This window comes from Orbicella faveolata, unplaced genomic scaffold, assembly GCF_042242905.1.
Source record: "Orbicella faveolata isolate gen_17 unplaced genomic scaffold, um_ofav_v1 contig_3, whole genome shotgun sequence".
Taxonomy (NCBI): Eukaryota; Metazoa; Cnidaria; class Anthozoa; order Scleractinia; family Merulinidae; genus Orbicella; species Orbicella faveolata.
Genome location: NW_028301558.1, coordinates 14,590,814 through 14,612,023, shown reverse-complemented (window position 1 = coordinate 14,612,023; position 21,210 = coordinate 14,590,814). Strand labels below are relative to the sequence as shown.

The 21,210-nt window shown below is 37.4% G+C and overlaps 1 protein-coding gene across 3 annotated transcripts in view; it reads left to right on the top strand.

Moving 5' to 3' along the window:
* The first annotated feature begins 5,623 nt into the window (after positions 1-5,623).
* LOC110048087 (polycystin-1-like protein 2) overlaps positions 5,624-21,210 on the top strand; it is a 50,458-nt gene continuing 34,871 nt past the window's right edge. Inside the window, exons 1-4 of one of the 3 annotated variants that reach the window (XM_020753865.2) lie at positions 5,624-5,756; positions 5,862-5,936; positions 19,222-19,309; positions 20,821-20,848. In XM_020753865.2, the coding sequence (XP_020609524.2) occupies positions 19,262-19,309; positions 20,821-20,848 (76 nt within the window). In that variant the 5' untranslated portion in view covers positions 5,624-5,756; positions 5,862-5,936; positions 19,222-19,261. Of the gene's footprint in view, positions 5,757-5,861; positions 5,937-14,450; positions 14,605-19,040; positions 19,104-19,221; positions 19,310-20,820; positions 20,849-21,210 lie in introns of those variants that run through there. The other 2 variants (XM_020753864.2, XM_020753866.2) reach the window with 2 other exon arrangements.

Below are 21,210 nucleotides of genomic sequence, written 5' to 3'. Positions count from 1 at the left end.
GAAATTAAAATCGTCACTCACCTAGAGACTAACAGCTGTGGAAAACAGGCGGACTTAGTGGGCGTTTAAAGCAGAGATTAATCTTGACTAAAGCAATCCCGTTTAAAATGAAATATTCCTTGGCTTAAATTTTTTCGTCAGTAGCTGTCACTTAGTATCGATTTCTAATAAAAGTTTTATCATTTGGAGTGTCAAAAAATAGGCTGCTCTTAAATTATTTGTCATCAGTGTTAGCGCGAATTGGTTTGTTGAATTATTGATGCGAACTAAAGTTTGAATAGTAATCAGCAGGAAAAAGAAAACAGTCTTCCCGGCTACCAGATATCAACTTACTAAGACATTACGTTCTATGCCATGATTACGATCCCCCATTGTTGACCAAAATTTTGATTTTTATACACTATTCCACAGTTATACTGCTTGAAAAACATACCCCTGACAGCAGCATATACATAAAATTATGCACATTTATGGTATTTCCCTTCCAGTGCCGAGTTTGTATATATTTCGGGGTATTGTTTAACTTTTGTGTCTTTTATTAGCACCAAATGTCACATTACTCTGAACGCATCGTTTCAGTAATTCAGGTTAACCGGTACCAAGAGACTATGATCTAAGAGAACACATGCACCTCCGCATACATGGGCCTCTTCCAATGATGATCTTTTTCAATTGAGCCTATTTTAGGAAAGACACTTGATTGGTCAAGTTAATTGACGTAATAACATTAAAGGTTTGGTTTTGATAGTTAATCAAATATGAAAAAAAAAACTTGCGCTTGGATTCTCGGATAGCAGTTGGTATGGAAAGGGGAAGAAAAAGAGCTTTCCAAAGAGATATTTTTCACTTTAATCTGTTCAGTACTTTTCGAGAAACTACTTTAGAGAGTGTTAGAAAACAGTCCTAAGAAAATACGCGCGCTAATTGGTTAAAAATCGTGTTCCTGTTAAACAGTTAGATTATGAGCTCGGGATCTCTGTCGCGTGTTATGGAATAACCTAAGTTAGTATCACCCAACTAGTGGACTAATGCAAATCCTACATTTCAATTGGCTACGCTACTAGACTCGGACTATTAGTAATAGTCCTCGAGTAGCGAAATTGGCGCAATCGAGCGAGACGCTTTCTTTCGTTTTATTCCCAAATAAATATTTCTTCAACTTGCATTCGCTAACTTTATTATTGCCTTTTCTGTTCGACTAGTAGGGTGATACTAAAACAATTAGACCCTTCGCCCTCAAGGGCCACGGCTTCGCCTTATGGGCTATTTATCCGTAGCCCTTGCGGGCTACGGGTCTAATTGTTAATTATTCTCGCATTTTGATTGGTTCTCACCTATGATCTATTAGAGGACAGACGCATGATTGACGTCATATTTCAAAGTTTTTCCCTCTGTTTTCAAAATGGCGGAAAGTTTTGAGAATTTAGACACTATTTTACGTGACTGGGAAAGATAAGGTACAAAAAGGTCTTATCGAGGCACTGAACTGGTACGAGAGTCTGGAAGAAGAAAGAAAAAGCCGTATCTTTTCTAGAAAATGACTCAGAAAAAATACTCGAGCAATCTGAGTCGGCAGGCGATCGAGACAGAACCAAACACAAAATTGGTCTCGAATTTTACAAAATATGTCAGTAATCTATTTAAAAAAATTCAACTTTTCTCAGTCTCAAAATGATTGTTGACATAATTTGATTCCAGGAATTAAACATCAAAACATCATCAGTTTAAACAAACTCATAAGCTTAACCATGTTTTCCGACGCGAATGTTCCAGTCCGTTTCAGGGCACAGTATCGAGAAAAGTAGAGCTCACTACAGCTCACGGCCAACTGTATCCCAGCTATAAGGTGTCTCCGACACTACATCAAACTGATTTGAGAATCACCAACCACAGAGGACACACATTTTCACCGTCAATAACGCTCCTTTCATTCAAACCTCGAATCGAATGGCCTCCAGTGTTGACCGCAACCGCAAGTTTTCCGAGCGTATTTTTTCAACTCCTGCAATATTCAAGACAACATCCAGGCTTTTCAGCCCACAGGGCTGCTCTGATGACAAAACTGACTTGACTTTTCCAGAATTTTCTTTAACATTTGCAGATTTCGTAATTCAATTCTGCTTTCGCTGTAAGTTTTCATTCCACGAGAAGCGAATTTCGAGTCAAGTTTGACAGTGGCGTGATTTTTCTGGACCAATCACAATACTTTACTACGCGTAGCGTAGCATTTTGTATAGACAATAGATTACGTTAAATGGCTTTTTTTCGTGAATTATCAGAAAAAAAACGAGAAGCGGAGTTTTTTGCATAAAGGAGAGCAAGTTTTAAAAAATACTAGAGTTTTTATGAAGAACGTTAAACATAGTTCATATTTTGTGGAATAATTAAGTGACCGATAGATATCTAGTAGTTTAAGCACTTACCTTAACGAAGTTGGCCTTTTCAAAATGGCGGATACATCAAGCAACAGAGTTCTCAGACATGGCATAAATTAACATACCGCTGACCAAAATTTGCAAGCCCGCGTATTACACAAAAATTCTCAAACACATTATGTAGACTCTCAAAAGTATAATTATGTCTCCACACTTCATTTTATTGCATTCTATAAGCATTTGTAGCTGCATATAATTGAACATTAACTATGGGCCAAATGTGTTATACCTTGGGAGGGGGGTGCAAATAAATGCAGTCAGCACGGAGGAGCTACTATCGATCCAGTGCTATCATGGATTTTCCAAATCTACAATAGCAGGGCCTTTCAAAAAACACCATGAAACTTATTCACCCTGAATGATACCGACAGCCTAAATTTGGCTGCCTGGCTCACGGACTTTTGAATCGGCTTGCGCGCCGTCTACTAACGATTTGTAAAAAATCTTAGCAACGAGCAAGTAACTCAGATAGTAGACAAAGAAAGATGTATTAAAAAAAAGATTTTTTTCGAACACTTTGTGTTAGTTGCATTTATTTCACCAGTTAAGTTCTCCAAAATTGTTTTTGCGGTGTGAAATTTCGTGCGAAGTTTGAAGTTTTACTACAAAAACAATTTCTGTCAGTCGTTGCTTTTAAAATCACTTCGACACTTTTCCACCGTAAATTGAATAGCAGAAAGCGAGGAAATTCGTTAAGTGTATTCCACAGAAATTCTTCTAAATACGGCAACGATCAGAGAGATAAACTCGACTGAAATTGACTCGAATTTTACGGCGAGAGAAACACAGGATTACGAACCATTACAGCGCCAAGCTACAAACAACCAAGCAAACTGTCACAACTTCAAAACACTCAATTGAATTGTCGATGGATGTGTAAAAAAGGCAAAAGATTGACGATTACCGCTAACTTTCAGGAGCGAAATTTAGGCAGCGGGAAAAAAATCCGGCCCGTGGGCCGTGTCGTAAAAAGCTGGACCGGTCACGTGCGTATGATAAGCCAATCAAATTCGAGGATTTAGTTTTCCAGCCGCTCAGGTGCTTGAGAAAAAAATAAAACATGTTATTGTCCGGCTTAAGGTCGGTCCGTATAGTGAAAAACTGTGACCTCGGGCTTGAAAATGCTGCCCTCGGCCTGCGGTCTCATTTTCAAGACCTCGGTCACAGTTTTTCACCATACGGACCTCCCAGCCGGCCAATGACATATATACACTACTCGAGACATTTGAAAATTTGTTCAAACTGCGCAAATTTGAGAGAATTTTCAAGCATCACTCAAATGGTTCAACTCATTTGTAGCGTTACTACTGAATATTGCGACAAAAAGATAATCATTTCAACTTTCTACTCTCATCACTGAAATAAAATATACGTGTTAAAACTGCTTAGGCTCCAAAAATAAAAATTCATCACTTTCTAAACTTTTAACTACGACTGAAGTTATGCCCGAAGTTTTCAAATAATTAATTATCGTTCATAAAATTAGCATTTCTTGTCAACATTTTCGCCAAATGGAGGGCTTGAAGCCTCCAGACAAATTGTATCTTATTCAACGAGAGGTCCCTATGGCATTCCTTCAATATATGAGTTAGATTATAACTATCAGATAGTTTGCCCCGATTCATATTGACTCGATTCTGTCGGTCATGGAATGGCATTGAAGTATCCATATGTTCTTCTTTGTACTCTTACAATTTAACCGAATTACAAGTATAACAGTATAATAGTTCTCTTGCCTTGGGCGTTAGTGTTAGCGATCTCTAGACCCGTTCAACCAAAAGTTTTTATTGTTCACCCACGTTGGCTGGTTCCACCAGTCGACACCATTTTGAATTTGTCAAATCAAACTTGAATGATTCAGCCTGAACTTTTCAAGTTTCCGCTGAAACGTTGCACATGCGCAGTTCAAGACACTGTCCCTTTAAACTACCTATTTCAGAAAATGGGGCCGGAATATGGAAGCAAAGACTAAAAATCATGGTTTTAGTTTCTGAAATAATTAGTTAGTAGGAAAGCTTGACCCTCGACCACCAAACTGGGGTAACAGCACAATGAACCAAGTTAGTAAGCAACTGATGTTATTACAAATATAACGGGAAACGGGAAACGGGAAACGGAGAAGCGAAACCATTGTTCAGCGGTATTATATAGAAATTAAATCTTCAGGCCCGGGTTCTTCGAAATCGTTTAAATCACTATTCAGCCGGATAGCGTGGTTTGTTTTGTTAAAACTTATCCAGTGGATAACGATTTATCCGTTGGATAGCGTTATTCAACCTTCCAACAACTGGGGCCAGGTGATTCAGAAACAAGCTCTGAATGTTGGTAGTACATAAGAGTTAGTATAAGGATTAGTCTTGGTGTAAGGGCTAGGGTTGTTGTTAGGGTTAGGATAAGGATTAGGGCTCGCGTTAGAAATAGGGCTAGAATATTAGTCTCAGGCCGTTACCCGGAAGGTCAGAGTTAAGGCGGGGGATTTGGTTTAGAGCTAGCATAAAGGGTAAGATTTGAAACTTTTTATCTGAGAAAGCTCTGACAAGTGTTTCCCCGTTCCCCGATTTCCGTTCCTGGTTTAATAACGTCGTTACATGACGAATGCTCAAAAATATAACCAAACAAAATCAAAGTAAACAAATGACACTTTTTTTGCACTATACCTCGAAACCCAAGCGAAATAGAAACCACACTCATTCTGATCTATAACCCACTATACTAATGCAGTGCTAAATTTCCTCTGTAACATTTTTCGTCGCAGGACCGTTGGAAATGTTTTTCTTCCAACATGTTTAATTGTCTCGACATACAAACAAGCTTGTCTTCTTGAATGTCTGATAAGACTCACGATGTGAAAATTTTAAATTGATATCCAGTTAAATTGAGGCTAAACCTTCGCATAAATACGAGAATTCCGCGATTTATCGGGGCTTGTTCAAAGTGTAAATATCAAGAAATTTTTCAGAAGGCGTAAGTTCTACAGGACTTGCTTTTCAGGGGTACTAGTTAGTTTACATTATAGATTGACGGCTGTAAAGAGAGCAGCTATCACTGTCGCCTCTAGTGTAAATTTTGTTGAATCAGCTTGACTCGCGCGCCACTCCTACGTGAGGTCATTTAAATTGCTTTGTTGTCTTTTATTCTATCTGATATATAGAAAGGCTTTGAAATGAAATGACTGCCTATTGTCTTAGCAGAGCAGGTGTTATGTGTTTCCCTAGGCATCTCTACAATACAAGATAAAATATTGTTAAACTCAGACACAGAAAAGGCCAAAGAACTAAATTTCCGAATCTTACTACGCCGAGGTCTAAACCAAAATTGCAGGTAATGTTTTCCTGGACATTGCTTCGAGAATTTGACTAAAATAGGCCAAAAACATGACTTAGCTTAAAATAATTGTTTTGTAAATCAACTTTTCTTCGCCTTCAGAAGTACAAAGTTAAAAGTTCTTGCACATTACAGAAGCAAAAGACAGGATGCCGAGTTTTTCTTGAGGTTGAATTGGTAAGTTTTTACTCTGTAACAAACTTTTACGTTTCTCGGCTTGTTCACCGCGTTTCGTGTTATGTTCTACACAATTTCGTCTCAATGAAGCGAACTAGTGTCAGCCCCTCGAGGGAAAAGAAAAACAGACGTGTAAAATTCGCCATCAGCACTAATTCATAATTTCCATACATATCACGTTTGAGATTCGGTTGATGTCGAAAATCAAGAAATTCTCTGACGTTCACACTGCAACGCTCTCAGCTCCGAGTATTCTTTTTATTACGCAAGATCTTCTTAAGGATTTTCATAATTTTTATTTTAGTTAGTTATTGTTTGTTTGTTCGCAATCAAACATGAAATGGTAGAGTCCTATGTATCATTGCATAAAATTCTCACAGGCGTGCAAAGAGAGGAAACTCAAGATAGTTGATTACAATCAATATGAATACTGCAGTTGGAATTGCTGCTTATTAACCGAGGTGAAATTTCCCGAAATTTCATCTAGTTTGCCTGCAGGTGTTCCTGCAGGTGTTCCTGCTTTCTGCAGTGCATTTCTTTATAGACCTAACGAGTTAAACAACACGGTTACGGAGTGTAAAGATGTGCTCGTTAAATGTACTTGTATCAATGTCGCTTACGTATAGTAAAAACGTTCAGCTCGGGTCTTTATTGGAAGAACTACTTATTTTCATTTATTGTTAAATTTGAGTTTGTTATTTTGGAGTTGCGTAACCTGTGGTCGCCAAATTACTGTTTGATCTCGAGTTATCGGATCTAAAGCTCAAGTAACCGTTATATTTTATAGCCATGCGCCATAAATCGGTGTATATTTAAGCAAATACGCTATTTTGTTCCTTTTTTATCGTGTTAGGTTCATTGCATTAAGGAAGCGTCCACACTACGCCGGAGAAATTTGAAAACGCAGTTTTATTTCTACGGTTAGGCCTACCGCCGTCCACACTAATCCGTCACGAAAACGGAGCTTTTCGAAAAAGACGCTCTTCAAACCGGAGGAATTTGAAAAACGCCGGCTTTTTACCAGTTTCGTGTGGACAGAAAACATTTGGAAACGCAGCTTACCGAAAACGATGGCGTTTCGATAATCACGTGATTTCCCTGACCGAGTTTTCCTTAAACACAAATCCAAAATGACCAGTGATTGCTATGTTTTGAAATTCCCCTGGCGCGGTGTGGGCGGAAAACATTTGATGCGTTTCCAGAGTGAAAACTCTGTTTTCAAACTGCTCCGCTTTCTTCGCTTCACTTTTCTTTGCCGATGACTGGGTTTTACTTGCAGTTTATTTTTCGCTTTTTCATTTGTATTTTAAAATACACACCCTGGCAATTTAAGCGTGCGTTTCTGAACGTTGGCGTTCGCCGGTTTGCAACAAGAAAGAAATAACTTCTACAGCCCGCGCTTCATGTAACAAATTTTCCCTTCCGTACCCCGGAAAAATGTCGCTGTACTGAGCGACATTTCCCCTACCCCACCACGAGAAGGGTGATATTGTCAGCATCTGGTCGTCAGCGAAGATTTTGAATCTCGCGCTCGGAAATTGGCTGAGAGTCGGTTCTTTGTTCTAGAAACAATAGCGCCTTTCAAGCTGCAAACAATAAAAAATGCCCATAAACGGTGTGCCATTGTCCAAAAATTAAACACAAAGTCTGATATGGACGGGGCCTAAAACCAGGTGCACTATCATGATTTTACTCTAACTGTTTCTGAAAAACATGAAAAACGATTGTGGAATTTGGCTTCCCCGCAGCTGAGGGATCGAATTTAAGAATGGAAAAGTTTTAATGGATCAAAACATGGATTTTTCAGGGTTCCATGCAAAGGAGTTATTGACTTTACTGCTCCGGCCGTCGATACATACATGTAGCACTGCAAAACTTCAGGACAGAAAAAAAGATGTGTTACTTGAGGGCTCCACAGAACGATAACCGTTAGTTTTACCTGGGGTCTGGGAAGAAAGACCTAGATTCCAGGCTCCAAAATATAAACAGCATGGTTCTTAATTTCCGGGACTACAGCGATACTGCTTCCCTTGACCTCATTTCCTATCGCTGACTCAAGAGGAAATCCAAAGTTATAAGAATAAAGGCCGTGATCATGTTATGCTGGTCGTTTAGAACAGTACCGATGGGGAGTTACAAAACACGTCCATCAAAGGCAGAAAAAGGAATTCTGATCCTGATCTTTCAATAGCAACCCAGATAAAAAGCACTTAAAGGAGCTCAGTCACGGTATTTTGAGTTATTTAGGCCACGCACAAGCTACATTAAATTAAAGGAAACCTGAAAATAGTAGTTACCTAAGGTAGAAAAACACCAAAGAGATAATACAGAAGTTAAGCATGACGTTTACGGCAAACGGCAAACGACAAACATAGGCACGCAAGGCGTGCAAGAGTTTTTTTTTTTTTTTTGTGAAGTGTCGGAGATATGAGCATTTATGGAGCTGTTTACAGTAATGGTTTGGTTAATTTGACAAGTGTTTTTGGTTACGATGTACAGCAAGAAAGAAACTGGGAATTTATGATGTACATGCGATGTTACATCGGTTATGGTAAGAAAGCTAAATAGTAAGCCATAAAATGTTTGACTGAACAAACTACAGTAATCCGACACGTCTCCAGATTAATGTAGATACCATCTTATTTTCTAACAAGCAATTTGATTCTTTCTTTGATACAACCCGCACTGTGATTGGTGTGACACGCGCACATGCATAACTCCCTCACTCACCAATCACATAACCCTTCCAACTCCCAAGAGGAATTTTTGCTCAAAAATACTCAAGTTAATTAAGAGACCTTTTCGCAGTTTATACGAGTCGTAAGTTTACCCTTTTTACACAACACAACACAACACAACACTACTTCACCGAAAATAGAAAGAAAGAGAAAAAATACCCCTCTGACACGTTGAAAGTCTGATTTAATTAAATTGCACTTTAACTTGGTGCCACGCAGTCTTCAAAGAACATTTGAGCAGTTTTCATACTTTTTACCTTTAAAAATATCGGACTGAAATGAATGTCATCAAATAAAACTATTAAACTGCTACTGCAGAGACGTAAAAACCGTCCAGAAATGAAAGCTTCTTTTTTGTTTAATATCCTGGAAACAAAAGCCGATAACTTGTCAGCTCTAATTGAATTTACTTCCATATAAAAAGCAAAAGTGTTAAGTTACCATTTGTAACTAAAGATAGCAAACATCTCTTGGGAAATAACTCTTGCAGACCTCGCGTGCCTAAATTGAATTTACTCCTTTGTGAAAAACAAGAGTGTCAAATTACACTTTGTAACTAAAAATTAAACATATCTCGTTAAATTTGCATGCAACAAGAACAAAACAATCGTTACCTGCACTTACTATTGTAAATGTTAGAACTCTTTCAAATCTAAAACATGTCCTAAGAAATAGACGCGACGATTCGTGACTTCTAATTGAATTTCCTCCTTGTGAAAAACAAAAGTATCAAGTTACCTTTGTAACTAAAAATGAAAATAGCTCGTTCCATTTGCATACTACTAACTCACGAACTGTTTGAAACCTCAAGGCTCATTTCGTTCATAACTAAAATCCTCAGCCTAACCCACAGAAAATGTCGAAGTTAACCCAATATATGAATACTTCCTTCTCTTTTATAGTAGAATAAATATGGCCGTTCTGAACTCTATCGGGATCAAATCTTCTCACATATCATTTACCTTTACAACAAGAAATTTGATTGGCTGTTTATAGCAGATCCAATCTGATTGGTGTGATATAAATACATCTGTCACTCACTCACTCACTCACTAATTCATCCATTGGCCCGTCTATAACATACCCGACACGCCGACTAAGAAGTATTTTTTTTACAAAAAAATAACTCAAAAACTGTCCGAAGATGTTGACTTCTTTTTTGTTTAATATCCTGGAAACAAGAGGCGATAAGTTGTCAGCTCTAATTGAATTTACTCCCATGTGAAAAAACAAGTGTTAAGTTACCATTTGTAACTAAAAATAGCAATATCTTGTTTTGTTTGTCCAAACATTTCATGGGAACAAGTGGTGACGATTCGTCAGCTCTAATTGAATTTACTCCCTTGTAAAAAACAAAAGTGTCAAGTTACCATTTGTAACTAAAAATAGCAATATCTTGTTTTGTTTGTTCAAACATTTCATGGGAACAAGTGGTGACGATTCGTCAGCTCTAATTGAATTTACTCCCTTGTAAAAAACAAAAGTGTCAAGTTACCATTTGTAACTAAAAGTAGCAAACATTTCGTGGGAACAAGTCGTGACAATTTGTCACCTCTAATTGACTTTACTCGTTGTGAAAAACAAAAGTACCAAGTTACCCTTTGTAACTAAAAATAAAAATATCTTGTGCCATTTGCATACAACTAACTCATGAACTGCTTCAAAACTCAAGACTCATCTCGTTCATAACTAGCCACCATTACACTGAACATTATGCACTCTAAAACAACCCAATGTATGTATCTAACTGTCACACTCCGCTCCAAACCGGACTAAAAATCACAAACCGGCAACATACACGTCAGTCTTTACTTTTCAATTACCAAAGTCCTTGTGTTTAATACAATAAAACGCCCAAGACTTCATATACCTCACTAAAGTTATCATGAACGAAAACAATTATTTCCTTTTTCTCCTACTGCAATTCGTGCTGGCTATTAATGTGAAAAAGCGAAAACCCTGATAACATTGAAGAGAAAAGATTTAGTTTCATTTCAAACGTATCTTCTCATTCCAGTGGTAAACAAGAACCATTATAATTGTAAAATCGTCACAGAATAATATCTTTTTGTTCTGTTGACCAAATTTATTGTAGTCTCTTCGCTTTTCACCGTGAACCTTGTCAATGGATGCTGACATTGACTTCACGTCCGGAACACTTACTACGAACTCTGCAGCAATATTTAGGTTTCAATACAACATGCAAACGATTTGAACCTGGTCGCAACCTCATCAAATTCTCAGTAGTGCATTCCGCTCCCCTAAAATACAGTTGTTCTTATCATTCAAATCTTAAACCTAGTAGCAGAGCGGCTAAGACTCATTTAATTGAAAACTTTATCTAATGGGAAAAGCTCACCCTTCATCGCACGCTCTTAGTTATATGCCAAACACTATGTCTCTTTGACTGATTATCCAATTGCAAATGTTTATCAAACCCGCCCACAAAATCCTCGCCTCAAGAGATGTCGAAATAAGCCTAGTACATGAATAATTCCTCCTCTTTTATAGAAGAATAAATGTGACCTTTCTGAGCTGTATCGGTATCAAATCTCCTCTCATACTATTTACCTTTACAACAAGAAATTTGATTGGCTGTTTATAGTAGATCCAATATGATTGGTGTGACATACATACATCTCTCACTCACTCACTCACTCATCCATTGACCCGTCCATAACATACCCGACGCGCCGACTAAGAGGTATTTTTTTCACAAAAAAATAACTCAAAAATGAAACTTTTGCCGTCTCTCTTCAGCTGTGTGTACAGTAGAGTGAAATTATTTGTATTTGCCATGAATAGTAGGAGGCGTTATTCTATTTTTGTGTGTTTTATTCACGGAATAAAAGAAAAGAACTCAAAGTCAGAAGTTATCATTGCCGTTCGCCGTCTGCCGTTAACGTCATGCTTAACCTCCCTAATAACAAACCATAAAGGAACAGAGATGGTTAAAGATGGATAAGATTAGCACATTACAAACGACGAAAGATGCCCAAACCGTGATGCAACTCGTTTAAATAGCAGTTATACATAGGTTTCAAAATAATCGCTCACTACATCCTTGACACATCATGTCATTGAGACCCTGGAAATTTCCGGAAATTTCCAGTGCACCGTGACGAATGGAACAGCATATTCCGAAATTTGCAGAAAACAGAACAACCTCGCGAGGTATATTCAAATTTTTGGAGATTTATTACCGGAAATGTCCGTTCCATTTTATTTTCCTTCCTGAATTTCCGAAAGTTTCGTTTGAATGGTTCACTGTTTGGAAATTCACTTTTACCGGATTTTCTGGAAACATTTCTCGGGAAATTACCGTACCATCTGTCCCCGGTTCGATATTTTCGGAATTTTTGGTTGAATGGGAAGTGCCCCTAATATCTTTGAGACCCTGTTTGTACGGTTATACCCTCTTTGAGACCTTGATATCTTGTATGTAACTTCACATTTTCAGCCACATCAGCTCAGTTATCATCCGTATTTTTTTTATTGGATGTCTACTTTTGACGCTTGAGTACATCCTCTTAAAGATAACGGCAAAAACTTTCTTTTATGAAATTGTCGGTTGGTGGTTTAAATTTTACTACGGTTGCCACTAAAATAAGGTATCACGTAATATTCAAGCTGACATTTAAAGTGAAGGAAACCTTCACTTCGTTAAATAATTATTAAACATTTAGAAAGGAAGCCACATCAGTCGTAGCTGGTTTTCATACGGGTCTTCTAACCAGGCCAAATTTGGAATTTGGAAATGTTATTTTTTCAAGAGAAAAGGATAACCTTGGAATTCGGAGAAAAACTCATAAAGCAAAGCGAGAACCAACAACAAACTCAACCCACGTATATTGCGCCAGGCCGAAATTGAGCTCTGGTTACATTGGTGGGGATTGAAGAAGAGTTGGTGGAGTGCTAACACCACTGCGCCATCTCAAATCCTCTCGGGACGATGAACTTGAAAACTATAAAAATACACTCTTCCTGAGGTAGCTTCAGGCTTCTTGAAGAGACACTTCTTTGAAAAGTGACAGTTAAACGTAACATCTTTAACCAGTTTATAATTAAATTTTATCCGCTTAACCCATTGAAGTCCTCCTTCATTTGTTAAGGTGAAAATCCCTTACTTTGATGGTCGGTGGCTCATTTTAGGCCTAGTAACGTGCCTTTGCCACTTAAGCTCATGGAGGTCCTCATCTTGACAATTTTCATTCAACTCGTTTACGCATTTGTCACTTAGCTGTTCCTGTCGCACTATATCAGTACAAGTGAAATATTATATGAAGACCCTTTAATTAAAAAACTGACAAACTGGAAATAGGCAATCTCTGAGTTACCATTCTCTTAAGCTTCAAAATGGGTCAGTCCTGAGCGATGCACAACGTTTGCTGTGCTTTATAAGCACTCTATTAATTTCAAATTTTAACTGTTGGAATCGTTAGGATACCTTGAAGCATGACTTTAGGTTGCTTTTGATAGTCTCCTGGTGACGTCACAAAACCTACCATTTCTTATGACATCAGAGAAAAGTAAAAAGCCATACAAGGTCACTCATTCCCAATCAACCTCGGCAAGAACCGAGAAGATTCAATTTAGCTTGCAAAAAGAACATTTATGTAAATTACCTTAACTACTCGGGCGAGCACGTTCTCGACGTCCTTACGCCTTCAGTGAATATAGACCCAAAAATTGGCACGAAAGGTATGCCGAAATGTCTGCTGTACATCATATTCAACTAAACTCTTCGGGCTGCCTTAACGTAACCCAGAAAATTAATTCCTATCACTCTTTGCGCCTTGAGTCTTTGGGGGTGGGGAAGGGGGGCTTGGAGTGCTCGTGAAGGTCGATGATATGAAAAAGGCTACCTACCACTGCCTTCAAAGTAGCTGAGGTCAAGCCCAAATTAAATACAAGCAAGGGAGAAGTTACTTTCGCACCTACTAAACAGTTCTGTGACATGTCTAAGTAACAAAACTACATCCTACCTCACTCCCCCACCCTCTTACACAGTTAGCAATTCCCAGATGACTCGAGGCTACCTGGCTTTTAAAACAGAATCACCTCTCCCTCGTCCCGAACATCTGGCGCATCGTCACGGTAAATACATTGTGTATTCCGAGCATTAGCAGAGAAATGGCACGTTTTGTAACTGAGAGCTGACATCCGAGATCTGCTAGATACCCTGAGAGCTGAGGAATCATCAAAAATTAAAACAGCCTCGCCATCTAGACACGTCCTAGCAGGCTGAATGCGTCATTCCTCGGGACCAGTAACTCTGAATCTTGAGCTTTCTAAACGACTCATCTTAAGGCCCGAGTAGGCATCTCTCTTTTTTTTTTACTTTCTGATCGTCACGAATAATTTTGTGGTGCGTTAGCATAGCATCCCTAACTTGCTGATCAGTTTTCAAGATGAAGGAACATCTTGTCACTTTATCGACTTCTCCTTAAACAGGATACGTCATTCTAATTTGCAAAACAACTATGTAAATAGAAAATAAATAAAGAATTATTTTCAACTGGAGAGGGCAAAAACAAACTGTTACTCGTTTTAATATGGTATCTGCTATACATCATACTTTCACCTCACATTATTAATTGCAAGCTGAAATTACGCATAACCCTTCATTACTTCTAGAAGTTTTGTGAAAACGACCAGTTCTTATCTGCCATATCTCCAGAGCAGGTGAAATTTATCTTGTTTGCAATTTTTAATTAATTTCGTCACAATGTCACAGCCCCCTGACACTATAATTTTACGTATGCATGTTGCCACCGGTATTTCATTAATATACTGGCAAGGCCTGAAAAAGCAACGTCCAGCTCTCTTCAACAATCTTCAAAAACATTGAACAGGAGTTGATTTTTGACTTCAAACGCATCAACCCAGCTTTCGGAAACACTTGTTTTGTAGGATGTGACTGATTATGGGTAAGTAAGGCTGTGTTTATGTTTCAAATATTGCGTTTTTCTGTGATATTCCGCGGTCCTATTAGACCACATTCCGTTTTACTTGAAATAGCTTTGTAAAAGAAGCTTTTATAGACATGCAAGCGAAGTTTATTCCACAACCTTATTTCCTGTTTTTAAAGGATGTTTTTAATCAACGGAACCATGGGAAAAAGGAAATTTTTGTAATACTGTCTTTCAAAGATAGCTATAAGATCCTTTAATTTGGAATTTATTATGAGATATAACGATTGGTTATTTTCTTCAGAGGCTCCCTTTGGAAGTTTTCTTCAACACTTGATATTTTCCTGCGGGATACTTTAAACATCATGCACTCGAGTTAATCTGATATAGAAAAGTCATATTTCACGTTATCACTAAGTATACCTATATCCAGTGAATTCGAAAACAAAACGTTTTTTCATTCTTTCATTGTTAAGTGTTGGTTCGGTAAACCAGTTTAACTGCATTTTAAATTCCTTGAGGCCTTTTCTAATAACCCTCGAGTCCGAGAAAACTGAGGAAGTTTTAAGCATAGCCGACAGTCCAAATATAATAAAACCTACTGTGTTTGTTTGTTTGTCGATTCGCAGTTTCGTTCTCAATGATGTTCAACTTTATGCCTGTCTTGCCGCAAACTTTTGTTGAAATGACTAAGGAGAAAAAAAAACCCTCTCTCGATTAGCCCCTTCACAACTACGCCACACTTTAAATTAAAATATAAAAATAAGAACAAATTTCCATGATGCGTGTGTTTATATTAGGAACAGATGCCTTGCAGATGATCTTTAACAACCATCAACACCTTTCGTATAGGGGAAAATTTCTTGAGGACTCATAATTATTGCTAGGGGGATGCCTAGAAGCGAAATAATTTTTAACGCAGGAAGTTCCCTGGAAGTTTTAATTAATATTTTAGTCCTTTTCAAAAATTTAACATCGGCCCGATATGAAATATTCATGTTCCGTAACGTTGAGTTAAGAAAAGTGATTGGCATGTTCTACTTGGTTGCAATTACACTAGCCAATGGCAGACTTAGTGGTAGGCAAGATAAACAATATCTTTTGTCGTTAAGTAGTTAATGCCGTTAGTTTGCCGACGTCCGCAAATAACTGAAAATAACTGATCGATCGACCTCACGCAACTGGTGCAGGTGCCCATAATCAGGTCTTACTGCACAAAACCCCAAGAAACGTTCTAAAAACTTCAAGCCTAGCACAAAAGAAGTTGTTAATTCAGGGAAAATTTTCACACAAAAATATATGGCCTCCTCTATGCCTGTCATGGGCTGTTCGGTGTTCAAGATAAGCACAGCTACCATAGTTTGCCGTGCTATGGAATTGATTCGGTAGAAATCGAACGTAAAATCAAACAGAACTGGAAGCTCCACTTTCGAATTTTGACGATCTTGCACTTTGTTAAACACTAACAACATCAAATACGTATTAGGACTCTTGACAGCTTCTAGTAGATACATCTCATTGGCCTTGAAAACAAAACATTGTGTTGCGCTTCCATCAATATTCAAACAAGGATAATTTTTGTTCCGGGCACGTTTTTGAAAATGAAAAGGTGCCAGCTCCATATTGACAAAATGTGGTGTAGACCGAGTGATCTTGAAATTTAAGAAATGTTCAGTCGTGGAATTTTTTCAGACAATTGGTTAGAAACATGTAGCTAGCGCAATTAACGGTTTTAGGATGCCGTAGTGAGTCAAGATTTCTAAATAATGCATCATTATTTTGCAATAGTAATATTATGACAGACATGTTTCTTTTTACAATTTAGTGAAGAGTCTCTTTTTCTGACTGAAAGAAGCCAAGTAATGTTTCAAAATCTCTCAGGAATTCATCATTTTTGAAGCAAAAGAAAAAATAAGGTTTATTTGGGGTGCCCCGAGAAAAGTTAAGTACTATAATAATATACATGAAAAAAAATAATCGATTCTGATTGGCTGAGAGCAGTGCAGTTCAAGTGTAACACCAGTGCAAAAAGTTTAACACCCGTGCAAAAAGTGTAACACCAGTGCAAATTACACATTGTAAAATTCTGGATTATGATTGGCTGAAAGACAATAGAAAATTTTCGAAGCCAGTGATACTACGTAAAATGTTGACGAAAATTTTGTGCGGAAACATTGAAAAAAGTTTTCTCGAATGGGAAAAAAATGGTTTCAAGAAAGCTCTTCCGGAACTTCCTCCACGCAAATTTTTTCACGTTTATATTATTTATAAGTAATCATACGGTTTTGTCGTTAAGTAGTTAATGCCGTTAATTTGCTGACGTCCGTTCCTCAGTGCGAAGTGCCGAAAATAACTGATCAAGCTCACGCACCTGGTGCGTGAGCTTGATCGGCTCGTGCAATTTCAGCTTTTTGAAGAACTCACTCGTGCAAATTAATTCCAAATTGAACGAGAAAAACCATATGATTACCTATGCTAATATATTTAACAATTTCATGAATTCTTCAACCATTCCTCAGTGTAGAGATGATAAAGATGAAAGCGTTGCTTGTGTTCATGTTGATAAAAGTGCGATTTTAGAGCGGCTCAAGACAGTTTCCAGCACTTAGATTTTGATGAGTCGTTATAACCACTCCTTATCACTTGATGACCAACTGAAACCACCCTTAATTACAGCTGTAGGGACTTATAATTCAAAAACGGCACGTTGAAATTTTTTTGACATTATGAAATTTTGATAAGCATGATAAGACGCAACTTTTGGCAAAGTTTAAAAAAGTTCTGTACATGGGGTTCAGAGCCACCTAAAATTTGTGAAAATTTAAGGTGGCTCTGGACCCTATGTGGAGAATTTTTTAAACTTTGCCGAAAGTTGCGTTTTATCGTGCTTATCAAAATTTGATAGATAATTTTAAAAATTTTCACCATGTCGTTTTTGAATTATAAACTCCTAAAGCTAAAATTAAGGGTGTTTATAGCAGGTCATACTGTTGCTATGGTAACCTACTGCGTCACGAAAATGATAGCAACGTGTTTACCGATGTTGAGGCGGTTTTTTGATACCATGACTGAATCAAGTGATAATGAGTGGTTATAATGACCAATCAAATTCTAAGTGCTGGAAACTGTTTTGAGCCACCTTAAAACGAATGCAAAACCATGAACGAAGAAGGTATTGACTAAGCTTAACACCCTTAATCTTGGAGCAACCTATATTGGCTTTTTTGTTTGTTTGTTTGTTTTTGTTCTTTTGACACGCTTTCTTGTCTTAAGTTGTAAGATGATAGCAATTTGAAAAATAAAATTTACAAACAGCAACAGCAATAACCAATTCTACAAGCAGTTTGTGTGAGTAGTTAGCTATTTATATGATATATTCAACTGAAAGTTAAATGAGAGACAGAGTGACAGCGGCAGCAATCAACCAATCAAATATGACTTAATTTTTCCGTGCACTGTGAGCATACGAATGTTGAGACTAAAATAAAGTTAACAGTATTGAGTCGAGTACCTGCTGGTAGTAAGATCTGACCGAGAACTGTAAGAGACATATAATGGCAACTGGCCAAAATATAATTGACACACGACGTGACCAAGCATTGTTTAATAGCTTAGTGAATCTGAAACGCGGGGCTTTAAGCAATGAATTCACTGAGACACAACCTGACATTGAAAGTCTAAAATGTTCAAAAGCTGTGTAGGGACCTTGTGTCTTCATTAGTTGGGATCGGTTTGTTCAGTACAGTTTTTTAAAAAGCTTTGCTTCTGTTTCAATAAATACTAATGTCAGGGTATTAATGGGGGTGCTATAATTTCAGTTATCAGTTAATTCTTGATTTCTCTGCTATCAGTTAAAATTTCACCTCATTTTACAGCTATCGTTAAATTTTGCAGACCCTGGACCTAAGCTCCGAGTTAAAAGGGCACAATTACTCATCTTAAAGAGAACTATTTGACCAATTCTCGAGTTAATGACTACATTCATGAATATGAATGGTATCGAATGTTAACGAATACTGAGGAGTTGCAAAAGTTTGTTTTAAAACAGTCAGTTTGTCAGCGAACATACACCAGTACGCACTCGTTCGTTTTACCACAATTAATGGTTGAAGAATGTCCTAAAGATTTTATTTGCACATATACGTTTTAAAATTTTTGGAAGAATATGGGAATAATTCGAGACAATATTGAAAGAAGTATAGATTAAGGGAAAGAAACACGATTTGATAAGCCGTTGTTTGTTGTCGCTTTTATGTGCTTCCTTTAACATTTCCAGGAGTCGATCCACCCATATAAGATGGTTTAGTTTTGTTTTATTATTTTCTTAAAAGATAAAGCTTACAGTTTGGGCATTTTTTGGTGTGATCCGCTTGATTACAAACCAATTTAACGAGAGGCCACCTGTATCGGCTGATTAGAATTACAATGAAAAGTCATTAAATTCTTCATTTCAACTGCCAAAACAGGACACAACTATTAAACAAGTCAACTTTTCAGTCCGGGCCTCGATAAAGTCGGTAAGAATCTATAGACAAATTTTGACGAATATTACTAAGAGGGTGAATTGATTTTTCGAACAATGACTATGAAGTCAAGTTCCTCTAAATGTAAACAACTTCTTTTTTTCGTTTGCAGGTTCTGTTTAAGAAATGTAAACTTGTAAGCTTTGAACTGAATGGACATGAAGATCGCAAGGTGCTTATTCTTCGGAGCGTGTTTATCGGTAAGCTGGCTAAATATTTTAATATATATTATAAGGTAAGGACGATATATATTATTATGGTTTGCATGGTCGTTCTGTAATGTACTGAAGCTTACAGATAACTCAAGATCGAGGGCGATCTTTCCGTTACGTTCCGAACACTAAACCACGTCAACAACTTTCAGTTCACTTTGAGCTTTAATGTCAGATCCGTTCTCAAATTTTCTTAGCGTATAAATGCGATCAAAAAAAAAACATCGTTGGAAAAAGTTTTTAAAGTGAATCGGGCTTATGAGCCAAAAATATAGTGCTTTCACACAAACATTTAGACTTGCAAACACATTCATATTTCATTGGTGTATTCAAAATTCATTCGCTTAGACTGGCAGAATATTAACATCGGATTTCTTTTCAAAGAAGGACCTTCGTGTCATAATTGGAGCCCATCTCCTTCATGGGGAACAATTAATTTAGCTCGTTTTAGAACATTTTTAGACAAGTGGCGAAAATTTTGATCGAACTCTGCAACCTAAGGCTTTTAAATTTCATGGAGACTATCCTCGTATATTTTAATTGTTTCTCGGCTCTCATTTCAGCTTTCATTTCGGCTCCTAATTCTTTTAGTAACTGTAGCAGTAATAAGAAAAAGACACCAATTTATTAAACTGTTACAGCTTCGATGTTACATATCAAGCTATAAGCTGTTACTGCTATTATTTTACTATCATCGCTCTACTGACAAGGTTATCAGGTTCAAGCGTGAGTCAGCCAAGTTTAGCCACCCTTCTTCACAAATTCGGCAGCTGTTTTCATATATGAATCACCTTAGTTCGGCGGATTGGAAGCTGAGACAATCTCAATTGTGTCGTGAAAAGACTGATAACAGTGCTGGTAGGGTTCTTATAGCACAAAGTACACGTTTATTATTTTGATATCATTACAAGAAAATAAAAATGCAAAAAACGACAGGAAAAAAATATTGTTGATCTAGTCGTACGGCACGAAAAAACATTGTTATATCGTATTTTCTTATTTTGGACTCATTCACTTTAGTCTTGGTACAGAAGTTACAACCAGACATCTTGTGAAAAGTATGCGTAAAAGCTATGGTGACTAAAGGCGCCAGAACCTGGTGAAACACTAAATGACAGCTACAAGTATTGAAAAAATTAGGAAATATGTTATTTTGATAGCTCAGGTTTAAAACATACCACGCACTGTTTTTAATAGTGTTTCAGGGGTCATACGAAGTGAGATACAGCTCTTTGTAAACTGATGGTATACTTTATGTTGCTGTATACTACCGGCTGATTAAATAGGGGAATTTCTCCCCACAAGTACCTATTCTGTTGGATGATTATCTGAAGAGTAAAATATTGTGAGATACCAAACGATTTTAAGCCATTGTTCAAACACTTTTCGTCAGCTATCCTTTAGTCCAAAGGCAAGAAATATAATCCCCCTCAATTAAGATATCTTCAAGTTAAGTCAGTTTCTTATTCTTACAGCATAATATTTTTTTTCTGCCGCAGGCGTTGCAGTGGATAATGTCCGTTGAAGGTAACTTATTCCAGAATATCTTGTTTTCCTTGTAAAGCGACGAAGCGTAGAGAGTAGGTGGCATCGTGCACGAGAAATTTGTTGTCCATGATGATGGTCCAAGACCGAATGAAAATTATCAGAGAAGTGATCACTTTGGAGGCTAGCACTTGAAATATCAAAAACCGCAAAGGGTTTTAATTACGGGAAAAGTAGAAATGGAAACAGAAACTGTCCTTAAATATTGCCCTCAATAAATGTTTCAGTTAATTGGTAAAACTGAAGATGCGTTTTACACTTGAAACGGATTCCACTCAAAGTTTGAGCGATAAGTGCAAAAATTATTTACTGAAAATCTACTCATAGCACGGTAACTTTTAGAA